At 42.1% G+C, this 20803-nt stretch overlaps 2 protein-coding genes across 11 annotated transcripts in view; both read right to left on the reverse strand.

The window, feature by feature from the left end:
• The window catches only part of LOC116712074 (NACHT, LRR and PYD domains-containing protein 3-like), a 1065068-nt gene that overhangs the window by 873339 nt on the left and 170926 nt on the right, over nt 1–20803 (reverse strand). The gene's annotated exons all lie outside the window — the stretch shown is intronic.
• Nucleotides 1–20803, reverse strand: part of fars2 (phenylalanyl-tRNA synthetase 2, mitochondrial) — a 66240-nt gene that overhangs the window by 17234 nt on the left and 28203 nt on the right. For all 4 annotated transcript variants that reach the window (XM_032552028.1, XM_032552026.1, XM_032552027.1 and 1 more), the window contains 2 exons: nt 8979–9139; nt 6187–6341 (listed from right to left, as the gene is read on the reverse strand). In XM_032552028.1, coding sequence (XP_032407919.1) covers nt 6187–6341; nt 8979–9139 — 316 coding nt within the window. The remainder of the gene's footprint in view (nt 1–6186; nt 6342–8978; nt 9140–20803) is intronic.

A 20803-nucleotide genomic window follows, 5' to 3' on the forward strand; every position in this document is an offset into this window, starting at 1 on the left:
ATGAGCCGCTTTATGAGACAACTCGTCTTCCTCTCTCTGCTCGTCTTCAGAAATAACTCAGCGGCGCTTAGAGAGACGAAAACTTTCAAAATCCTTTTGATTTCTCTTATTATTATAAAATCTAGCAGAGATGCATGAAATATTGATATATCGGTATATTGATATATCGGTATATTGATATATCGGTATATCGGCCCGATTAGTAAAACTCATGACGTTGGTCATGGTGAAGCAGCAAAGGATTATGGGAGTGCAACTGTAGCAGAGAAGCAATCCTACATATTTCTGATATAGTGAGTTGGCAACCAGGAAAACCCGGAGTGGAGTTTCAGCAGCAGGAACATTCGGTCCATCAAGTGGAACGGATTCTTTCAGGAAGCACTAGAAACATTCAGACAGGAATATTTTAAATATTAAATATTTTACTGTAAAAGTTGAATTTGTTAGTGTGGGCGGGGTTCCCCACGGCTCTGATCCAGTCACTTTTATTTTTTATTTTATCTACTTTACTCAGAACCTCAGGTAAAAATGGATTTTATTACCATCTATGCAGATGACATCACGGTATATTTCTGTCAGCACATGACTGCTTTACTGAATAAATTAGAGGTAATATCTGGTGTGCACATTTCTATGTTTTTCCATGTTTTAAATAAACTTAATCTGCTTTTTTCTGTCTCCGGATATGAATGTACCAGAATGTTTGCAAACTAAATAACTGCTGATATTCTGCGTCATTCAGGAAGATGGAACATATAAAAGTTTTATTTCACTTGTAAAGACTTTTAGTTTTTAACGTTGAACAGTTCCTGAATCAGTTCCTGAATCAGTTCCTGAATCAGTTCCTGAAGCCCGTTTGGGTCCAGATCCGTCCTGTTCCCATCAGTCAGAGTCAGAGACCTTCACAGTAAATGGCTTTAATGAAATGATCAATAGTGTCAGTTATTAAAGGCTGATTGGTTCCAGTCCTGGTTTACGGCCTCAGATTGCTCAACGGGGCGTTTTGGACGCACAACTTTAATATGCAGAGCAACAACAGCAGATGGAAACTAATAATCTATCACTGCAGGCAGATTAACGAGCCGATGAAGATTCGTCGAGTCAATCAGCTCCCTGCTCCTCTTCCTCAGGAATTAAAACCTTTTCTGTCCATCTTGATGCTACAGAATATGTTTAAAAAGACAAAAAAATAAAAATGAGGACTAAAAAAAAAAAGATTAATTGGGGCCTGCCATGCAAAGCAATGGCAGGAACCTATTACTATTGTCGGAGAAAGTGTTTCTTTCTTCTTCTTTATTTTTCTTCCGTAACCGTTAATGCGGCTCGTACCGCTGGGTGCACACCTACAAATGAGGTATCAAAACGTGCAGAAAATTCACGCCATTCCAGCTATTACTTTTGGTGGGATTTGGGCTTAACGTGGCGACATAATTCGCAAAAAACTACGAAAAAAACCCCATTATAAGTCAATGGGAAAAATCCTAGAAATACCCTATTTTTGAGGATTTTCTGTGTCGTCACAATTTCACCTAGAAATGCCATTCAAATTTCATTTTGTAGATACGTCTGTGATCTCTTCGAAAGTGAAGACGGCTCGTCGATACCAGTTACGGTTTGTCCACAATTTGCCTCTAAGCGACCCAAAGTTTCTCATTTTTCCTAAAGTTAGAGTGCGTCTCTGGCTGCTTAGAGTGAGAGATGAAGACAACTTTTTCAGCCCAAATCATTTTTGAAATCGCCATCACGGCCACAAATATCGCACGATTAGTATCAAAATCGGTCCTGACATTGATACGCCTGTCTGCTCCGGTAAAATGTTTTCGAAATTTATCTAGACCGTACGGTTTTCTGTCACGGTGCTTCAGAGCAAAGTCATGCGACAGGATTTTCTGAGGCTGTCTGAGGCTCTCTCCCATGTATTTGAATAGAATTTCAGATCTGGGCACAACATTTCTTTCTCTCATCGCTGTAAATGCTCTGACTGAGGTACAGATATGAATCTCGGGACTATAGCAGAAGACACATTGCCCTCTTATACGCTCGAAACGCTTTTCGAATATGTATTACGGTTCCCGAACACGAAGGATTTGTTTCCAATGCTTTTTTTCAGTAAAACGTGTAGGCTCAAACACACAATTGTGTGTTTGAGCATGTATGACTCACAGCTCACACCTGCTGAGACCATTATTTACCATGGCAACGGAACTCAAGAGGCTATTGGCTGCTGATTTGGACTACAAATACGCATCGCTGTAGTTCTATCTATCCTCAGTTGAAACAGATCAGGACTGAGAACTGGCCTTTAGAACTACCCGCTGCTATGGGCTGTATATAACTGATTTAACTCAGTAACTGTTACACATGGGATTAGTTTGGAACTTTAAAATGGAGCATAATAATAATTTCAAAATAAAAGCCTTGAATATTTTTACATCATGTAATTGCTGTTTTTGGCTTTATGTGACTTTTTTATCCAAAGCACTGTTACACATGGGATTAGTTTGGGCCTCTGAAATGAAGCATACTGAAAATTTCAAAATAAAAGCCTTGAATATTTTTACATCAGCTAATTGCTTTTTTTGGCGGTATGTGACTTTTTCATCCAAAGCAATGTTACACATGGGATTAGTTTGGAACTTTAAAATTAAGCATATTGAAAATTTCAAAATAAAAGCCCTCAATATTTTTACATGACGTAATTGCTCTTTTTGGCTTTATTTGACGTTTTCATCCAAAGCACTGTTACACATGGGATTACTTTGGAACTTTAAAATGGAGAATAATAATTTCAAAATAAAAGCCTTGAATATTTTTACATCAGGTAATTGCTTTTTTTGGCCGTATATGACTTTTTCATCCAAAGCAATGTTACACATGGGATTAGTTTGGAACTTTAAAATGGAGCATAATAATAATTTCAAAATAAAAGCCTTGAATATTTTTACATCATGTAATTGCTGTTTTTGGCTTTATTTGACTTTTTCATCCAAAGCACTGTTACACATGGTATTAGTTTGGCCCTTTGAAATGAAGCTTAACAAAAATTTCAAAATAAAAGCCTTGAATATTTTTACATCATGTAATTGCTCTTTTTGGCTTTATTTGACTTTTTCATCCAAAGCACTGTTACACATGGTATTAGTTTGGCCCTTTGAAATGAAGCATACTGAAAATTTCAAAATAAAAGCCTTGACTATTTTACATGACGTAATTGCTCTTTTTGGCCGTATATGACTTTTTCATCCAAAGCAATGTTACACATGGGATTAGTTCAGAACTTTAAAATGGAGCATACTGAAAATTTCAAAATAAAAGCCTTGAATATTTTTACATCATGTAATGCTCTTTTTTGCTTCATTTGACTTTTTCATCCAAAGCACTGTTACACGTGGTATTAGTTTGGCCCTTTGAAATGAAGCATACTGAAAATTTCAAAATAAAAGCCTTGAATATTTTTACATCAGCCACTTGTGTTTTGAGCATTATATAACTATTTTAACCCAAGGACTATTACGCATGGGATTAGTTTGGCCCTTTGAAATGAAGTTTAACAAAACTTCCAAAATAAAAGCCTTGACAACATTTTAAATCGTACCGAATGGTGCACGTCCGCCTCGCTTAACGTTCTTGCGGTTCTCCGCGTGCCACTGATCACGTCGCGGCGTTCTTTAGCGTCGACGCCGATTTGTGGCGCGACGACGCCGGGCCCGAACCCCACGGGCGCGCCTCGGCAGGCCCCGGCTAAATTTCTTCCGAAATTTTGTTTTTCTAGTTTTGTTTGTTCTTATCAAAAAGATCCACATCTGAAAACATCTACAATCCAATTAAACCTTTAAATTCATTATTTATGTAAGAAAAGACGATTTTTCTAAAGTTTTATTGGTTTAAAATCGTCTGAGTCACAGAGAGACGAAGGCTGCAGCAGCGCTGCTCCTCTTCCTCACAGGAAGGTCAACATGTTTCTAATAAACCGAAAACTTTCCTGCTCTGAGCTCACAGCACAGTGTGTGTGTGTGTGTGTGTGTGTGTGTGTGTAACAGCGTAATAAAGGCTGCTATTTAAAAAGACATTAAAACAATGAAAGATGAAAAGTGTCGGACATTTTTACGCACTGCGGCCGTCGCTGCTCACAACGCAAGGTCGGCCCAGAGAAAGTGTGTGTGTGTGTGAATGATGTGTAAGAAGAGTTCTCTTCCATAAGGCAGCAGCCTCCCACTGCTGCCCTTTATGCACACACACACCCACACACACACACACACACACACACACACACACACACTCTGTTTGTACAGTTCAAACCTCCCGCTGCTCTAAGTGACACTCAGCCGTCCTTGGAGCTCCGATCAGAGCTGCTGTTGACACCTCATTTTTTAGGAGCTACCTGTGTGTGTGTGTGTGTGTGTGTGTGTAGGGGTGTGTGTGTGTTTAGGGGTGTGTGTGTGTGTTTGAATTAAAAGTGATGACTCTGCTATCAGCTGGTCGCCATTAGCTGGCAGAGTGACCTTTCCTCTTCCTCATCTTCCTCTTCCTCGATGTTCGGACTTCGCTGCGTCACGTTCGGGTCGGACCTCGGAGCCGATACAGGAAGTTCGGCTTTTAACAGTTTCAGAGCCGCTTCCTGAGCTGACCTCTGACCCTGGTGGGCGTTTAAGGAATGAAGGGATGTGTTTTGGTTGTTATGACGACCGCAGGATCTCATCAGCGCAGGTTGCCAGATGTTTGAAGGCTGCCAAATGTTTAAGGGTTGCCAGATGTTTGTGGGTTGCCAGATGTTTGAAGGTTGCCAGATGTTTGAGGGTTGCCAGATGTTTGCGGGTTGCCAGATGTTTGCAGGTTGCCAGATGTTTGCAGGTTGCCAGATGTTTGCAGGTTGCCAGATGTTTGCGGGTTGCCAGATGCTTGAGGGTTGCCAGATGTTTGTGGGTTGCCAGATGCTTGAAGGTTGCCAGATGTTTGCAGGTTGCCAGATGCTTGAGGGTTGCCAGATGTTTGTGGGTTGCCAGATGCTTGAAGGTTGCCAGATGTTTGCAGGTTGCCAGATGCTTGAGGGTTGCCAGATGTTTGTGGGTTGCCAGATGCTTGAAGGTTGCCAGATGTTTGTGGGTTGCCAGATGTTTGAAGGTTGCCAGATGTTTGCAGGTTGCCAGATGTTTGCAGGTTGCCAGATGTTTGAAGGTTGCCAGATGTTTGCAGGTTGCCAGATGTTTGCAGGTTGCCAGATGTTTGTGGGTTGCCAGATGTTTGTGGGTTGCCAGATGTTTGAAGGTTGCCAGATGTTTGAAGGTTGCCAGATGTTTGAAGGTTGCCAGATGTTTGCAGGCGGCTTTAGGTTTAAAAACACTGAAAGTAGCTAAGTAACACTGCAGTGCACCGTTTGGTCAGTGGGGGGCAACAGAGGCAGGAAGCTCACAGTTGGAACCAGAAAATTAGACGAAGAAACAGAAATATTTTTTTAGACGCCATGTCAGCAAAATTCAGCTGTTTTTATTCTAACGGAAACAACTGATTGTTTAAAATACAATCTGTCAGAAATAAAAGCTTTTCCTCTACAAATCAAAACGTCACAAAACAAATAAATAACATTATTATTATTATTAATAATCATATTAACTGAAATAAATATTTTTTATAATATTTATCAGGCAGACATACAGTCTAAATAAACTATTTTATTTTATTCTGATGTTTAAGTGGAGATAAAATAGAATTGAAGATTTTCCTGTAGAAATGTACGGAAGACTTATCCTGCCATAAATAAATGCCTTGATAAGGTAATTAATGTGGGAAATGTTGAATTTACAAGTAAAAACTTTCACAAATGATTTGATTTCCATAAATTAATATTCATAATTTTGAACAGCATTAATTTAACATTTTCATTTTATTGTTTTATTATTTCGTCATTTAATTTGTGTCATTTTTTGCTTCATATTTTTTTTAAATTTACCATCACTTTCTGAAAAAAATCATACATATAAAATTTTATATAAAATTTTTCATTAAAAATAGAACATCGCCGCAGAGGGAACCTCCTGGCAGAGGGAACCTCCTGGCAGAGGGAACCTCCAGGCAGAGGGAACCTCCAGGCAGAGGGAACCTCCTGGCAGAGGGAACCTCCAGGCAGAGGGAACCTCCAGGCAGAGGGAACCTCCTGGCAGAGGGAACCCGCCCCGCTGGCTGTCCTACCTGGGGTGAGTGAAGTCGTCCACCAGAGTAACTTTCTCCACCAGGTCTCCGCCCACCGAGCGAACGAGTTCGTAGAAGTCGTTCTCCGTGAAGCGGTCGGCGTCCGGCAGCCAGAAGGAAATGTCGTTGTGGAGCGGCGGGTATTTACTCAGAGGCTGGAGACACAAATAACAACATCACTTCCTGTCCGGTTCTGGACCAATCAGAGCGTTTGTTTTGCTTGGTTCTGATCCGCTCTCTGGTTCTGTTCGGTTCTTATCAACAGAACCAACAGTCAGCCTCCAGCTCAGTCCTTAATTATAAAATATAAAAATATTCCATTTTGTGAACCAATAAAATAATGGAAATAATTTTATTAAATGTATATTTAAAAAAAGAGAAAAACTCAGATCAAACAAACCATTTTATACATTATACTTTGACTTTATTCTTTTTAAAACATTTAAAATAAAATTTTTTCCCAGTTTTTAATCATGATTTAATTTTTTCATCCAAGAAAAAAAAAGTCAAATTTTGAACAAATTTAAAGACACAGGATTTTAAAAATATTAATCAAATTTATTTTTAGCTCACATTTTCTGTTAATATGGATATTAATCATTATTTTTTAAACATAATTATTCATCTTAGTATTATTGCTATTTTAATATTTTGAGCATTTTGATCACTAATGATGGTAAAATTACAATCATTGTTGCTGAAAGATTTTAGACAATTATTCTGGACAATAACAGGATTTATTTTATTTTCTGTTATTTTTGCCAAAAACTAAATTCTTCATAAAGTTGCTTTGTGGTGAAACTTGGAACATTTTTCTATCGTCTAATAAAGTATTTTTAAAAATGTGTCTGAATAAATCAGCTCTCTGTTCTTGGGTTTTATTTCTCCCTCAGAAATGATTTTAGTTTTATTATAAACTTTGTTTCAGTGAAACTCGTGTTTGAATCTTGTTGCTGGTTTTAGCAGAAACATCCAAACTGGTCCCAGTTTCTCCAGAATAATAATTCATATCCAGGTTCAGCTTCTATCAGCCGCGTTTCACTCAGAGCTTCAAAACCTTTAAAGGTTTTTACGTTTTCTGGCTGCAGGAGTTTGGCAGGTTTCTGCACAGTCAGCGTTTCTGCAGAGGATCCATTCATGAAAATCTGCTGAGTCATCAAATCTCTGGTGGCATCAATTAATCCTGAAGGTATAAAAACAGAAAGGAAACAGAACTGGAGCCGAACCAGAGGCAGCAGGAGGAACAGTGTGTGTAGAGTGTGTGTATGGGGTGTGTGTGTGTGTGCGTGTGTGTGTGTGTGTGTATAGTGTGTGTATAGTGTGTGTATAGTGTGTGTATAGTGTGTGTGTAGTGTGTGTATGGTGTGTGTGTAGTGTGTGTTGTGTGTGTGTGTGTGTATGGTGTGTGTATAGTGTGTGTATGGTGTGTGTGCATAGTGTGTGTATAGTGTGTGTGTGTGTGTGTATAGTGTGTGTATAGTGTGTGTGTGTGTGTGTATAGTGTGTGTATAGTGTGTGTGTAGTGTGTGTATGGTGTGTGTGTAGTGTGTGTTGTGTGTGTGTGTGTGTGTGTATGGTGTGTGTATAGTGTGTGTGTGTGTGTGTATAGTGTGTGTATAGTGTGTGTGTGTGTGTGTGTATAGTGTGTGTGTCCAGCGGTTTCCTGCGTGCCGTTTGGCGCTCGCCGCTGATTACTCAGAGCGGTTCTGACCCGGGCAGCAGATGAGCCGCGGTCCCGTCCCTCTGGAGGAACCGGGTCGTTAATGAAGCCAGGGGGACAGGAAGTGGACAGCGCGGCTCGTCCTCCGACCTTTGACCTCTGACCTCATCAGCACTTCATCGGTTTGTTTCGATGCAGAGATCAGATGGTGATTCAGAGCTGATGGATGTTTTCTGCTTCCTCCCTCCCACCTTCATCCCTCCTCCTCCTCCTCCTCTTCCTCTCTGCCCTCCAACAGTCACTTCAAATGTTCCTCATTAGTGAAGACGAGTCGACAAAACCACCTTTAGCAGGACGGACTAACCGCAGAGAGAACCTCTGACTGCTGCTGGTGTGTGTTAGAGTGTGTGTTTTAATGTGTTAGTGTGTGTTATAGCGTGTGTTTTAATGTGTGTTTGTGTGTGTTAGAGTGTGTTTGGGTGTGTTGGTGTGTGTTGTAGTGTGTTTTGGTGTGTTGGTGTGTGTTAGAGTGTGTTTTGGTGTGTTGGTGTGTGTTAGAGTGTGTTTGGGTGTGTTGGTGTGTGTTGTAGTGTGTTTTGGTGTGTTGGTGTGTGTTAGAGTGTGTTTGGGTGTGTTGGTGTGTTTTAATGTGTGTGTTTTAATGTGTTAGTGTGTGTTAGAGTGTGTTATAGTGTGTTGGTGTGTGTTTTGGTGTGTTTTGGTGTGTGTTGGTGTGTGTTAGTGTGTGTTAGTGTGTGTTGGTGTGTGTTAGAGTGTGTTTTAATGTGTGTTGGTGGCGGTCGGCTGACTGCCCCCCCACTATTCAGATGTTTTAAACATGAAGTCAGGAGAAGAGAAAACAGAAAAAAAACAGAAAACATCTGGACTGACTGAACCAGAGGTTGGTTACTGGTTGGTTACTGGTTGGTTACTGGTTACTGGTTACTGAGACAGTGGGGGAAGAAAATGATGAAGTAACAAAATACAATAAAAACAAATCAAAGCTGCATGAAACCCGTTTTTATCAGGAGAAAATTAAAACCTGACATTATCAGCCTTCATCTCAGTTTAATTCCCAGAGGGAAAGTTTGCCAGAACCGCCTGGAGGTTCCCGGCCGGTTTGTGTCCGTACCTGGAAGCAGATGGGCGTCTGGATGTCGTCCACCCTGAACTGTTTGAGGAATCGTTCGTCCCGACTCCAGAACAGCCGGATGTCCGGGATGCTGTAGAGGATCATGGCCAGCCGCTCCAGACCCAAACCGAACGCCCAGCCCAGCTTGTTCCCAGCGCCGGCTGAAAAACAAGAAACACGAACAGAGAAACTCAGGAGGCCTGAGGACAAATCCCACTTCACCGCTGTTTGACTTCAGTTCTTCTTCTGTGGTACCTTTAACCACAACCAATTTAATCCTGAAGGGAACTTTTGAACCAGCTGATGTTCAGATTAGCATTAAATCCGACAAGTTTAAAAAACATCTTCAGGCCAAAACCTCCAGGAGTTTTCTGTTCCGTTTTGATGCTTTTACAGGATCGAATTAGAAACAGCAAAATCTGACTGGAAGGAATTTCACTAAAACGTTTCTACAATGGCTGATGGCGGTTCTGGACTTTCCCAAAACGAGTTAATCCACTAAAGCAGAGACGGAAACACATTAAGTAAATAAGTTCTGATGTAACGAACGCTGAACCGGACCTGTGGACCCGGACCCAGACCCTGAACTGAACCTTGACCCGGACTCCTCAGCGCTCCGGTCTGCAGGTTATAAACACCAAGATGGCTGCCGGTCTGGACCAGGCGGCGTCTTCACATCATCTAAACGAAGCCCTTATTGCTGCGCTGTCCGTCACTCTGCCTCAGGCGGACAATATTCCAGCAGGTTCTGATTTTTCAGAACTAAAGCTGCTCAGCTGGGGGTCAAAGCAGAGGGCGAACGCTCTGTGGAATAAAGGATTATGGGTAAATCCAAGGATTTCAGGCGAGTTCGGCCTGGGACCGAGATGAGAGGAAGACGGTTTGTCTCTGAGGGACGAAGACTAATCGAGACAAACCTGCTTCCTGCAGACCCGCCAGGAAGTAAAACTGACAAAAAGCTGACAGAACGAAAAGCTGACGGCGCCTTTCAGGTTCTGATCCGAAGATTATCTAATTAAATCAGTTAGAAGAAGCTTTTATTTGATCAAAGAACAACCGAACTGTTCAGTGGGAATAAAAGCCACTAAAGTGAGATGGTATCAGTTTCTCCTGCTGAGACCGACACCAACAGTTACTGAGACGGACGGTCAGGATGGAATAATGGATCAATAACCAGATGGATCAATAACCAGACAAATCAATAACCAGATGGATCAATAACCAGACAAATCAATAATCAGATGGATCAATAACCAGATGGATCAATAATCAGATGGATCAATAACCAGATGGATCAATAACCAGACAAATCAATAACCAGATGGATCAATAACCAGATGGATCAATAAGCAGATGGATCAATAACCAGACGGATCAATAACCAGATGGATCAATAATCAGATGGATCAATAACCAGACAAATCAATAACCAGATGGATCAATAACCAGATGGATCAATAATCAGATGGATCAATAAGCAGATGGATCAATAACCAGACAAATCAATAATCAGATGGATCAATAAGCAGATGGATCAATAACCAGACGGATCAATAACCAGACGGATCAATAACCAGACAAATCAATAACCAGATGGATCAATAACCAGATGGATCAATAAGCAGATGGATCAATAAGCAGATGGATCAATAAGCAGATGGATCAATAACCAGACGGATCAATAACCAGACGGATCAATAACCAGATGGATCAATAACCAGACGGATCAATAACCAGATGGATCAATAACCAGACGGATCAATAACCAGATGGATCAATAAGCAGACGGATCAATAACCAGATGGATCAATAACCAGACGGATCAATAACCAGATGGATCAATAACCAGACGGATCAATAACCAGATGGATCAATAAGCAGACGGATCAATAACCAGATGGATCAATAACCAGACGGATCAATAACCAGATGGATCAATAAGCAGACGGATCAATAACCAGATGGATCAATAACCAGACGGATCAATAACCAGATGGATCAATAAGCAGACGGATCAATAACCAGATGGATCAATAACCAGACGGATCAATAACCAGATGGATCAATAACCAGACGGATCAATAACCAGACGGATCAATAACCAGACAAATCAATAATCAGACGGATCAATAACCAGACGGATCAATAAGCAGTTGATGGATAAGTCTAACTCGGTCCTGAACCTCGTTGACCTTTTTGGGAACCGAATCTGTTGCTTCAATCTTTTCTATAGTAAATAAAGAAATCCTGACGGTTTCATTCACTCACACACTCAGTCTGCGACTGTGAAGAACCAAGGTCACATGGTGACAGAAAGGTAAAGGGTCATCAGGATAGATCATAACAATCTGAGCATGCAGACAGTGAACAGAAGTGGTGTGGGAACAGAGCCTTGGGGAACGCCACCGACGGAGGAAACAGCAGAATTAGAAAGAACTTCCTAAATTTGCCAGAAAGGATTTTAAGATTGTTTGAGGAGATTTTCGGTTTTTCGAAGAGTTAACGTGTTAAATGGTTGATGGAAACAAATTAACCGAATAAGTTCTGCTGCAGCAAACGCTGCCATCTACTGGTGGGTCTGAGCCTTACCAGAGGCTCCAAACTCAGAAATGTCAGTTTGCTTTAAGATAAAATTTAAATGTAACCATGACAACTGATTTTATAATAATAAAGCAGTTTTCTGGCAGGAGCTTCTGTTTCCTCTAAATGTTTTTACATTTCTGACACTTTAAATTTGATCAGAAACTTCAGGAAGAAGATCAAGTTTCTGAATAATGAGCTGGAGGAGGAGAGGGTGTAATCTGAGCCGGCCTCCAAATATCTGTGTGTGTGTGTGTGTGTGTGTGTGTGTGTGTGTGTGTGTGTGTGTGTGTGTGTGTGTGTGTGTGCTCTGCTGATAGACACACACACAGAGGGAGCAGAAATCCCCTGAGTTGATTGGAAATGGTCTGTGCACATAAACACAAACTGACTTCCTGCTTCACATCCTGGCCTTGGTTTTGGACCAATCAGCAGTCGGGAAAGCGGTTTGTATGCTAATGAGCCAGGGGTCAGGAGGTCACAGTTAGAAATCTTCCTTCCCTCCTCGTCTTCCTCCGCCGTTAAGCTCTCCTCCTGATTCTGTTTGTCCTGAAGTGTTTGTGGCGTCGTTACGGAGGATTGGAGCGGCTGCATCTGGATTAGCAGCAGCGATCACACACACCGCCGTCTCACACACACACACACACACACACCGCCGTCTCACACACACACCGCCGTCACACACACTGCCGTCACACACACACACACACACACACACCGCCGTCACACACACTGCCGTCTCACACACACACACACACACACCCACACACTGCCGTCACACACACACACACACTGCCGTCACACACACACACACACACACCGCCGTCACACACACACACACACCGCCGTCACACAGCAACAGGCGTAATCAGGGCGAGGAGATGAAGCTAAGTCTCATTAAAACCGACCGAATCTCTGAGACGAAGAACAAATCTTCACACTTTCCATTAAACTCAAACCAAACAGAAACTTTCCAGCTTATAGAAGCGAAGAAACAAGAACTAAAGTGGGAACTTCAGACGTTTGTGTCTGCAGACCAAACGGATTCAGATCCTCCTCAGACGGCTCCACTCTGGATCTTTAGTTCTGTTGGAGCAGGAAACGGGCCGCAGCATAAATCTGTCCGCCGAGTCTCAGGTTTGGTGAGTAAAGTCCAGATTTACGGCGCTGCAGCTGCTTTTTATGCTGCACGTCTTAAAAGCAGCAGAGGCGGCCATTTAACTGGTAATGGGAGGTTTACTGGTGTCAGACTGGAGTTCCAGTTTCCATCCTGACTCTAAGGAGCAGCTCTACGTCTGAACAGATTGAGTCTTAACCTGTGGATCAGGGGTTTCCACGGTAACTGGTTTAACGACACGCGGTTCAGAGTTCGGGTCGGTTTAACGGAGAAAAACTCCATCAGTCTTCTGGTTTTAATGGGAACGACGGGGATTTATATTCACAACGGATGAACTTTCAAATCACCAAACTAAACGTGAGAAATGGAAGAAATGAAGGTTTAGAAGTAAAATGATCAAAACTGGTCATAGGGTCAGGGTCAGGGTCAGGGATAGGGTCAGGGTCAGGGTTAGGGTCAGGGTCAGGGATAGGGTCAGGGTCAGGGTTAGGGTCAGGGATAGGGTCAGGGTCAGGGTTAGGGTCAGGGTCAGGGATAGGGATAGGGTCAGGGTCATTTGGGTTTCCTTCTGCAGCCCGACTCGTTTCAGCCAATCAGGAAGATTCACACTGAGACGTTTCTGAATCTGGTGATGACATCATCGACCGCAACCTGGCGCCATGACAACCAATCAAACGGCAGGATTCTGCAGCAGATCCTGCAGAACCAGTTCAAACGAAAGCAACTCCTAAAAAAATTAAATAAAGTCAGAAAAAAATGTGGAAAATGAATCTGAACCGAATCAACTCTTCCTCCAGATAACTCGCCCTCCTCTTCCTCATCATCATCATCATCTCTCTGCTTAGTTTATATTTTTCTCGTTCTTCTCTTCCTGCTCCTTCCTCTCGTTTCTGCTCCTCTCCTCCGTCAGTCTTCCTCCTCCCACTCCTCCCTCCTCTTCCTCATGAACATTTCCTCCATCGTTTCCCGTGTCTCCTTCCATTCAGCCGGCTCTTCGTCACGCCGCCCTCCTCTTCATCACGCAGGTAGCAGACTTCCTGACCCGTCGCTTCATCCGTAACGGATCGGTTCTGATCCACTCCTCCTCCGTTCTTCTTCTTCTGTCTTTATTTGCCGCCGTCGGCTCCTGGATCAGCAGGAAGGTCATAAATCAGAGGAACTGAAGCTTCCTGCTGGAAGAAACCAGCTTCCTGTCTGAACTGGTTCTGCTGGACATTTGAACCGGAAACCAGTACAACCAGTTGGTCACTGGATTTAAGACAGAATCACACCAGAGCCGCCATGTTGCACCACCCGCTGTGATTTGGTGCCTCTGGTAAGGCTCAGTGGATGTCCGGCCAAAACCGACTGACATCTTTTGAGGAAGTTATTTAGTTTTGCTTCAACATGAAAATAAGACGATGCTGATGAAACACGTCCAGTCTCTAGTGGTGTTACTGGTGTTTTCTTGGCAGACTGGGAGCAAAGCGTTGAACCTGACCGTCTTCATCGTAGCGATGCGTTCACTGAACTCTGACTTTCTCCAAAGTGTAAATCCAGAGGGATGCAGAGGAACAGGAAGTTCAGCCATGAGACTCACAGCAGCAGAAGCCAACATGTCAACCTGAGGAACGTTTCTGAAACTGGGTTACTGTGACCACTAGAGGGCGGCGCCACTGAACCCTTCCTGTGTCGTCTTCGGAGCGCCTTTCAGAATAAAAGCTCCAACAGGAAGCCGGTCCATCCATCAGCGGCGGTTTCAGACAGCTGCTGTAGCGAAGCAGTTAGACGTTAACAGGAAAAGCCTCGGAGGCTCGCCGCTTTGCCTCGCCACGCCGCGCGCCGCTACACACTCATCCGTCACCGTTAGCAACAGCCAGCAGACTATTGGCAGCCTCAGCCGTTCCCCTGCACCATGATTTATAGATGGAGACTCAGCAGCTGCTCTCCGGGACGTAAACACGACCGCAGGGCAGCGCGGGGAGTCCGGCAGCCACAAACAGGAAATGGATGTTTCTACAGAAACATCAGAACTGAGAAACTCATCGCCTGCTCAGCAAAGGTCACCTCTCTGTCTCCGTTAAGACGCATCACTGGATTTACAGAAAATACTCAGGAGGGTCTGTCACTTCAGCAGAAAAAACTTAGAAATGAGATTTTAATTCGTTTTTAAGTGGGAAACCAGAAACCAGATTTAATGACTGCAGCTGATTTTAGCTCAACGTTTAGATTGAATCAGTTCAGACAGACTAAAGGAGTCAGTTAGCATCTCTGAGCGAGGAGGAGGGGCTACTTCCTGCAGGTTAAAGGTCAAGCTCTTACACACTAGTATAAAACCAACAATATATCAGTGAGAAACAACAGAATATAAATACAAAACTAAAGAAATAATCCAGAATATACAGGAAATTTATCTCAAAAGGATAAAAATATGAAACTACATATTAGTGTAACTGTCAACAACTGGGTCATTTAAATCTGCCAAGATTCAATTAAAGCTTAGAATGAACTGGACTAGTTACAACTAACTAACTAACTAACTAACTAACTAACTAACTAACTAACTGTGACCAGTCACTACACAGCAGAATTCAATCCGCTAATCCACTAATACTGGAGCTAACTTTTAGCATAGCACTTTAGCACTTTAGCTAATGTTTAGCTTAGCTTTTTCTTTTGTAAAGCGCTAATTTACTTTATTGTTTTGTAAAATTTATCTTGAATAAAGTTTGATGTTTTTATTAACTGTTAGCAATTCTTCAAGTAGCCAGACGTTTATATTCATGCTTTTGTTTTGAAGGGGCTAAAGATGCAGCAGTTCTGTTTCCTGTTCTCTTGTTTTCTGTTGTTTCCATCAGTAACTTCAGTTAAAACGAGAAAAACTGGAACAAAATAAAACAGAATGAGGACAAAAACATAAAAACATCTAAAGACATTAAATTACAACAGAGATGTGTAATTACAAACTTGGCCCACTTGAGGGCGACATACTATGCTGTATCAACACGGTTGAAGCTAAGTGTGTTAGCATTAGCTTCTGCTAAATGCTATGTTGATACAGCACCTTAGCTTTAGCGTAACTGATGTTTATTAGAGCCTTAAGGTTAGCACAGCTAATATTTTAGCTAGCGGTGGCGACCGCTAATGCTAACTATGGAAAACTGACATCGACCTTTAACACGATGAGCGTCTGATGTCTCTAATCTGATCCCACATGATGAAGGTTTGTCCACTGAATCGGGTCAGAATCAGGGAATCTGAGCACAAATGTTTGTTTTCTACTTCATTAAAATACAAAATGTAAAGAAAACCTGATATTCTTACATTCCTACCAATGTCACCAGAAGCCACTAGCAGGTTTGTAGCTCAGCTCAACCAGAATCAGAGGATCCTGTAATTATTTCACTATTTCCTGTCTGTGCAGAACCGGCTGCTGAAGCTTTGAGGAATGAGATTTGGTTCAGAAACATTTGGTTTGACAACATGTCTGCGCTCGGAAACATGAACTGCCCCAGAGGAGCCGGAGCGGCGCTCCATCAGCGTCCAGTAATGAATATGGATCACCATGGAAACAATATACGGGCGCAGCAGCGCCTCCTATCAGCTTCCTGCATTAGTTATGAGGTCAGCATAAATTATGCAGCGTGATTAGTAGCCAGGCAACACTCGGGTTTACCTCGGCGCCTATAGATCAGAGTGGAGGGAAAATCCTTCACCAGCTGCTCCTGTTGTCAGATGTTTCATAACGAAGGTTTGAAATGTGACGTTTTCTGAACTAGATGAAGTTCAGGTGTGACATTCAGGTAAAAACTGGATGTAGAGATGAAGCTGTCGGCTCTGACAACGACAAAACATCAGAGTCTGTTTCACTTTAACATTTTACCAACATTAGTGAAGTTGGTAAAATTCACTAATGCTCTGTTGTATAACGCTCTATTCCTGGTTGGAACAGAACAGAGCGTGTACATCAGGAAGTTCTGCTTTTTATTTAAGAATCATTTATGGTGGCAGGAACGCAGATCGGTCACAATCATGAGCTACTCTGATCAGAAAATAGGTCAGCATGTCAGTTTTACTCTCAGTTTCAAGTGTTTAGCATCCAGAGGTGAGTGAGTGTTCATCAGCGCAGACAGAGGGTCTGAATAACGTAGTGTGAGATTAATTATTATAAATTATCACTACTCTTAGTTCTGGATACTTTAACTCCACTGAATGAAGAACTAAAACATTTTAAGGACAAATAGGAGAAACAGACCATTAATATCAGTTTAATAAGTTTTATTTTGAAAATGATTGATTTGGAAAAGTGTTTCAGATGCTTAAAATTTAAATTATAGAAACACTTTTTATCTGTCCTACTTTTTCCTTCCAGCCTTTAAAATATCAGAACTTTCACATAAATTTATATTTTAGTCTTTCTGATGACAATATTATAAAATATTGATGTTTTGATCAGTAACTTTAGATCTTTTATCATTTTTACTGTTTTTATTGTAAATTTAGATTTAACTACTTTTAATTTTGCTTGAGTAAAATGTTAAATTTGCTCTGTAGCTTAACTTATAGTTTCTAATTTAATCATTTAAAGCTACAGAGCAGGACAACTCTCCCATCTGATCACATAGGTAGAAATATCAGATTAATTAGGTTAAACTACATTTTAGGTTATTATTCATTAATTTGTTAATAAATCTAGTAAAACACGCTTCCTGTGGCCGAGGTCTTAAAGATTTTCAGGTTTTATCTTTTGGAAACACATGGATGCTGATTTTATTCAGGTAAAGTGTAAATAAACTAAATGTTTAGTTTGATGCTGCAGCTGCTTGGAACAGTCTGGAGGAAGTAAATTTCTCCAGTCATCACTTCCTGTATTCCTCTGTTTCCTCCTGCCTGAGTGGGCGAACAAACACTTGACTCATGATTCCTGCTCCACAATTTCAGATTTTAACACAGATCCCACTCTGAATTACACGCTGATGAGTGTTCAGGTGGATGACGCACGCCTTCCTCCTCCTCCTGTTTCAGTCGCTTCGCTGCAGGTGAGCGCGCCGCAGCGACCGCCGCAGAGATCAGCTGGATTACAGCCGGATTACCGGCAAAAGGTCGGGATTTGGCGAGGAGAGGCGCCGTCACTGCTTAGCGTCCTGATCCAGTGTTTAGTGGAGGTTGAGACCCACCGCTGCCAATCAACGGTCCCTGAACGCCTCCTGAGATTACAGGAGGACTAACGAGGCGGAGAGGTTTCACAGAGGAGCAGAGGAAAAGGCAGCGGCGCGTAAAACGAACCAAACTCTGAAACATCAGAACTGCTCCAGATTAGAGATGATCTCACATTAAAATATTCTGGGAATAATCTCACAGCATTCCAGACAAAACAAGATGGCTGCCGGGCAAAACCAGCAAATAAAATAAAGACACAGCTGGGAGAAACAACAAGAGCTTAATATCATTAGCTAAAAATGCTAACAAGACCATCAAATTAAAGAACTGTGTTTTTGTAATATCTGTTTTCTGATTTGGTGAAATAGAAAATATCAAACTTTTTAACTTGTTTGCTGTAAATTTATCAGCTGGTTTTGGTTTAAAATAGTTAAAACAAACTTAATACCACTCTGCTTTTCAAAAGCAAAATAATTTAGTTTGTTTCTCCTGTAAAGTTAAAATCAGCAGCTATAAAAATACTGGTGTGATGTAAGCTAATTACAAACAATGCTAATGCTAGCAGCTATGCTACACACAGAGAGTAGCTTAGCAACAATGAACCATCTTGGTTTAAGGGCCCCAAAAAGCTTTTGGCCGGCCCTGCTGAAAGCAAAACTAAAAGCAATCATAAAAAATGTAAAACAGTGCCGTGGTGGCGTAGGGGTTAGCGCGACCCACATTTGGAGGCCTCAAGTCCTCGACGCGGCTGTCGCGGGTTCGACTCCCGGACCCGGCGACATTTACCGCATGTCTTCCCCCCTCTCCCTCCCCCTTTCCTGTCAGCCTACTTCATGAAAAGGGACACTAGAGCCCACAAAAAGACCCCCTGGAGGGGTTACAAAAAAAAAAAAAAAAAAAAAAAAAAAAAAAAAAAAAAATGTAAAACAGTATTTGATAAAAACCTGTAAAAAGTTTAAACCCTGCAGATGAAACATGAGCGACCAACCTTCGAATTCTGTTGGCGTAGCAGAAAAAAGTGACTGAAAGGACGTTATCAAAAACAAAAACTAATATTTCCAACTGTTCATGATTCGCTTCGACTCTTAGAGGATTAGCAGAAACTTTCTGCTCCAAAGAGTAAAAATCCTCAGAAACATAAACGCTCAGATTCCCGTCCAGCTTCCAGACTGGAAACCATCCAGGAGAAACCAGTTTAACCCCGAGGAACGCTCTGGACCAATCAATCAACAGCGCCACCTGCTTTCCTTCAGCTCTTCATCCCCGTTCTTCTACCAGGACAGTTTGACCCTCGTTTGACCCTCATTTGACCCTCATTTGACCCTCGTTTGACCCTCACTTGACCCTCACTTGACCCTCCAGCTCAGAGTTTTGATTCAAACTTTTTACCAAACCTGAGACGATTCTGCAGACAACAGACGGAGGGAAATCCCCTGAACTCCAACACCTGGACACAAACGCTGAGGAGAGCCGCCGACACGCAGCGTGTGTGTGTGTGTGTGTGTGTGGGTGTGTGTCTGCCTGGGTGTGTGTCTGCCTGGGTGTGTGTGTGTGTGTGTGTGTGTGTGTCTGCCTCTCCATCTGTCCACCTCCAGCACAGACAGGTGAAGCAGAACCTGCTGATGTCTCTATGCAGGTAAATATGGATCATCTGTTGTTGTTTTAATGAGAATATTTGACATGAATCTGACGTGGAAACAGAAAATAATCGGTTTGTCTCCTCCAGTCGTGTCTTCCTGAAATGATTAATGAGATTCTGCTCCATGTTTTTATTCCTGGAAACCTTTCAGAGTTTAGTTTGTTGAACTGATTCTGCTGGTTTTCCGGCCGTTATCTCCACACCTGTCCTGTTCGCTGCTGAGAACATAACGGACTCAGATCTTCATCGGTCTGTTCGCTCTTCTATCCTCCTCAGTGTTTGTTCAGATTTCCTCCTGGATTTCCTCTTGGACGTTATTTAAGTTTTAATTTTCAAACTTAAACCTTTTAGAGACTTTGGTCCAACTTTCAGCGTTCTTTGGGCCAGTCCCACAAACTTTTAATTTGTGTTCAAATACGAGTTCAGAGCTGATTGGATTTGTTTAAAAGTTCAAATTAAAATGTTCTGCTGTCTCCCGGAGAAACGAGCTGACATGTAATCTCAAAAAGTTATTCTGTGTTTGTTCTTCCAAACATGCTGCAATGAATTATGGGAAAACTTTGCACTACTCTGGTCTCACCTGTTCAAAGGACAAAAGCAAACTTATAAACTTTATAAACTTTATAAACTCCATCATCTGCTCCACCTCCAGCTGCTGTGGTTCTGACCCAAACCAACCTGTTCCCCTCCTGGCCTGTGGGGGCGCTGCACCAAGAACCACTGAAGGAAACGACACAAAAACCTCTGAAGACACTGAGAGCAACTTCCTTCTTCACCAGATGGAAACAAGATGGAGGCGTCAGATTTTAGTGCTGGAGGATTTCTCTTTAGTCTTTGGCTGAAGACCAGGAGCCATTTCTGCTGCTAGCGCTAGGCTAGCACGTTAGCTTTGGTTGTATTTACCCAGAATGCCCTGCTCTGTAGTCCACTTCCTGCTTTTGGAGAACCAGAGGTCAGAGGTCAGTTTCAGTAGGTCGTTTTAAACGCAGCAGAGCTCGTTTCCTCCGATGTTCTGAACCCAAATCTTTCCTGCTGGAGAATTTTCCAAACTTTCAGTCGTAACGTGAACCTAAAGGAACCAGAACTCCTCGGTCCAAACGGTTTCCATCAGCAGGACGTTCTGGTCAGACGGGGATCTGAAGGTTCGGCTGTTATCGGGTCGAATCGGGTCGGACGACGCCTCGTCGTTCTGCTGTGGAACTATCAGAAGGTTTCTCCCTAATCCATCTTTAATCCCACTTGGATTAAACTTTAACTGTTCAGCTCTCGTTCAGACACTTTAAATATTCCTGTTTTTTATTCAGGTTAATTAATCATTAACATGTCAAACCTTTAGATTTTAAATCTAAA

Source organism: Xiphophorus hellerii, chromosome 21 (assembly GCF_003331165.1).
Source record: "Xiphophorus hellerii strain 12219 chromosome 21, Xiphophorus_hellerii-4.1, whole genome shotgun sequence".
In the NCBI taxonomy this organism is placed as follows: Eukaryota; Metazoa; Chordata; class Actinopteri; order Cyprinodontiformes; family Poeciliidae; genus Xiphophorus; species Xiphophorus hellerii.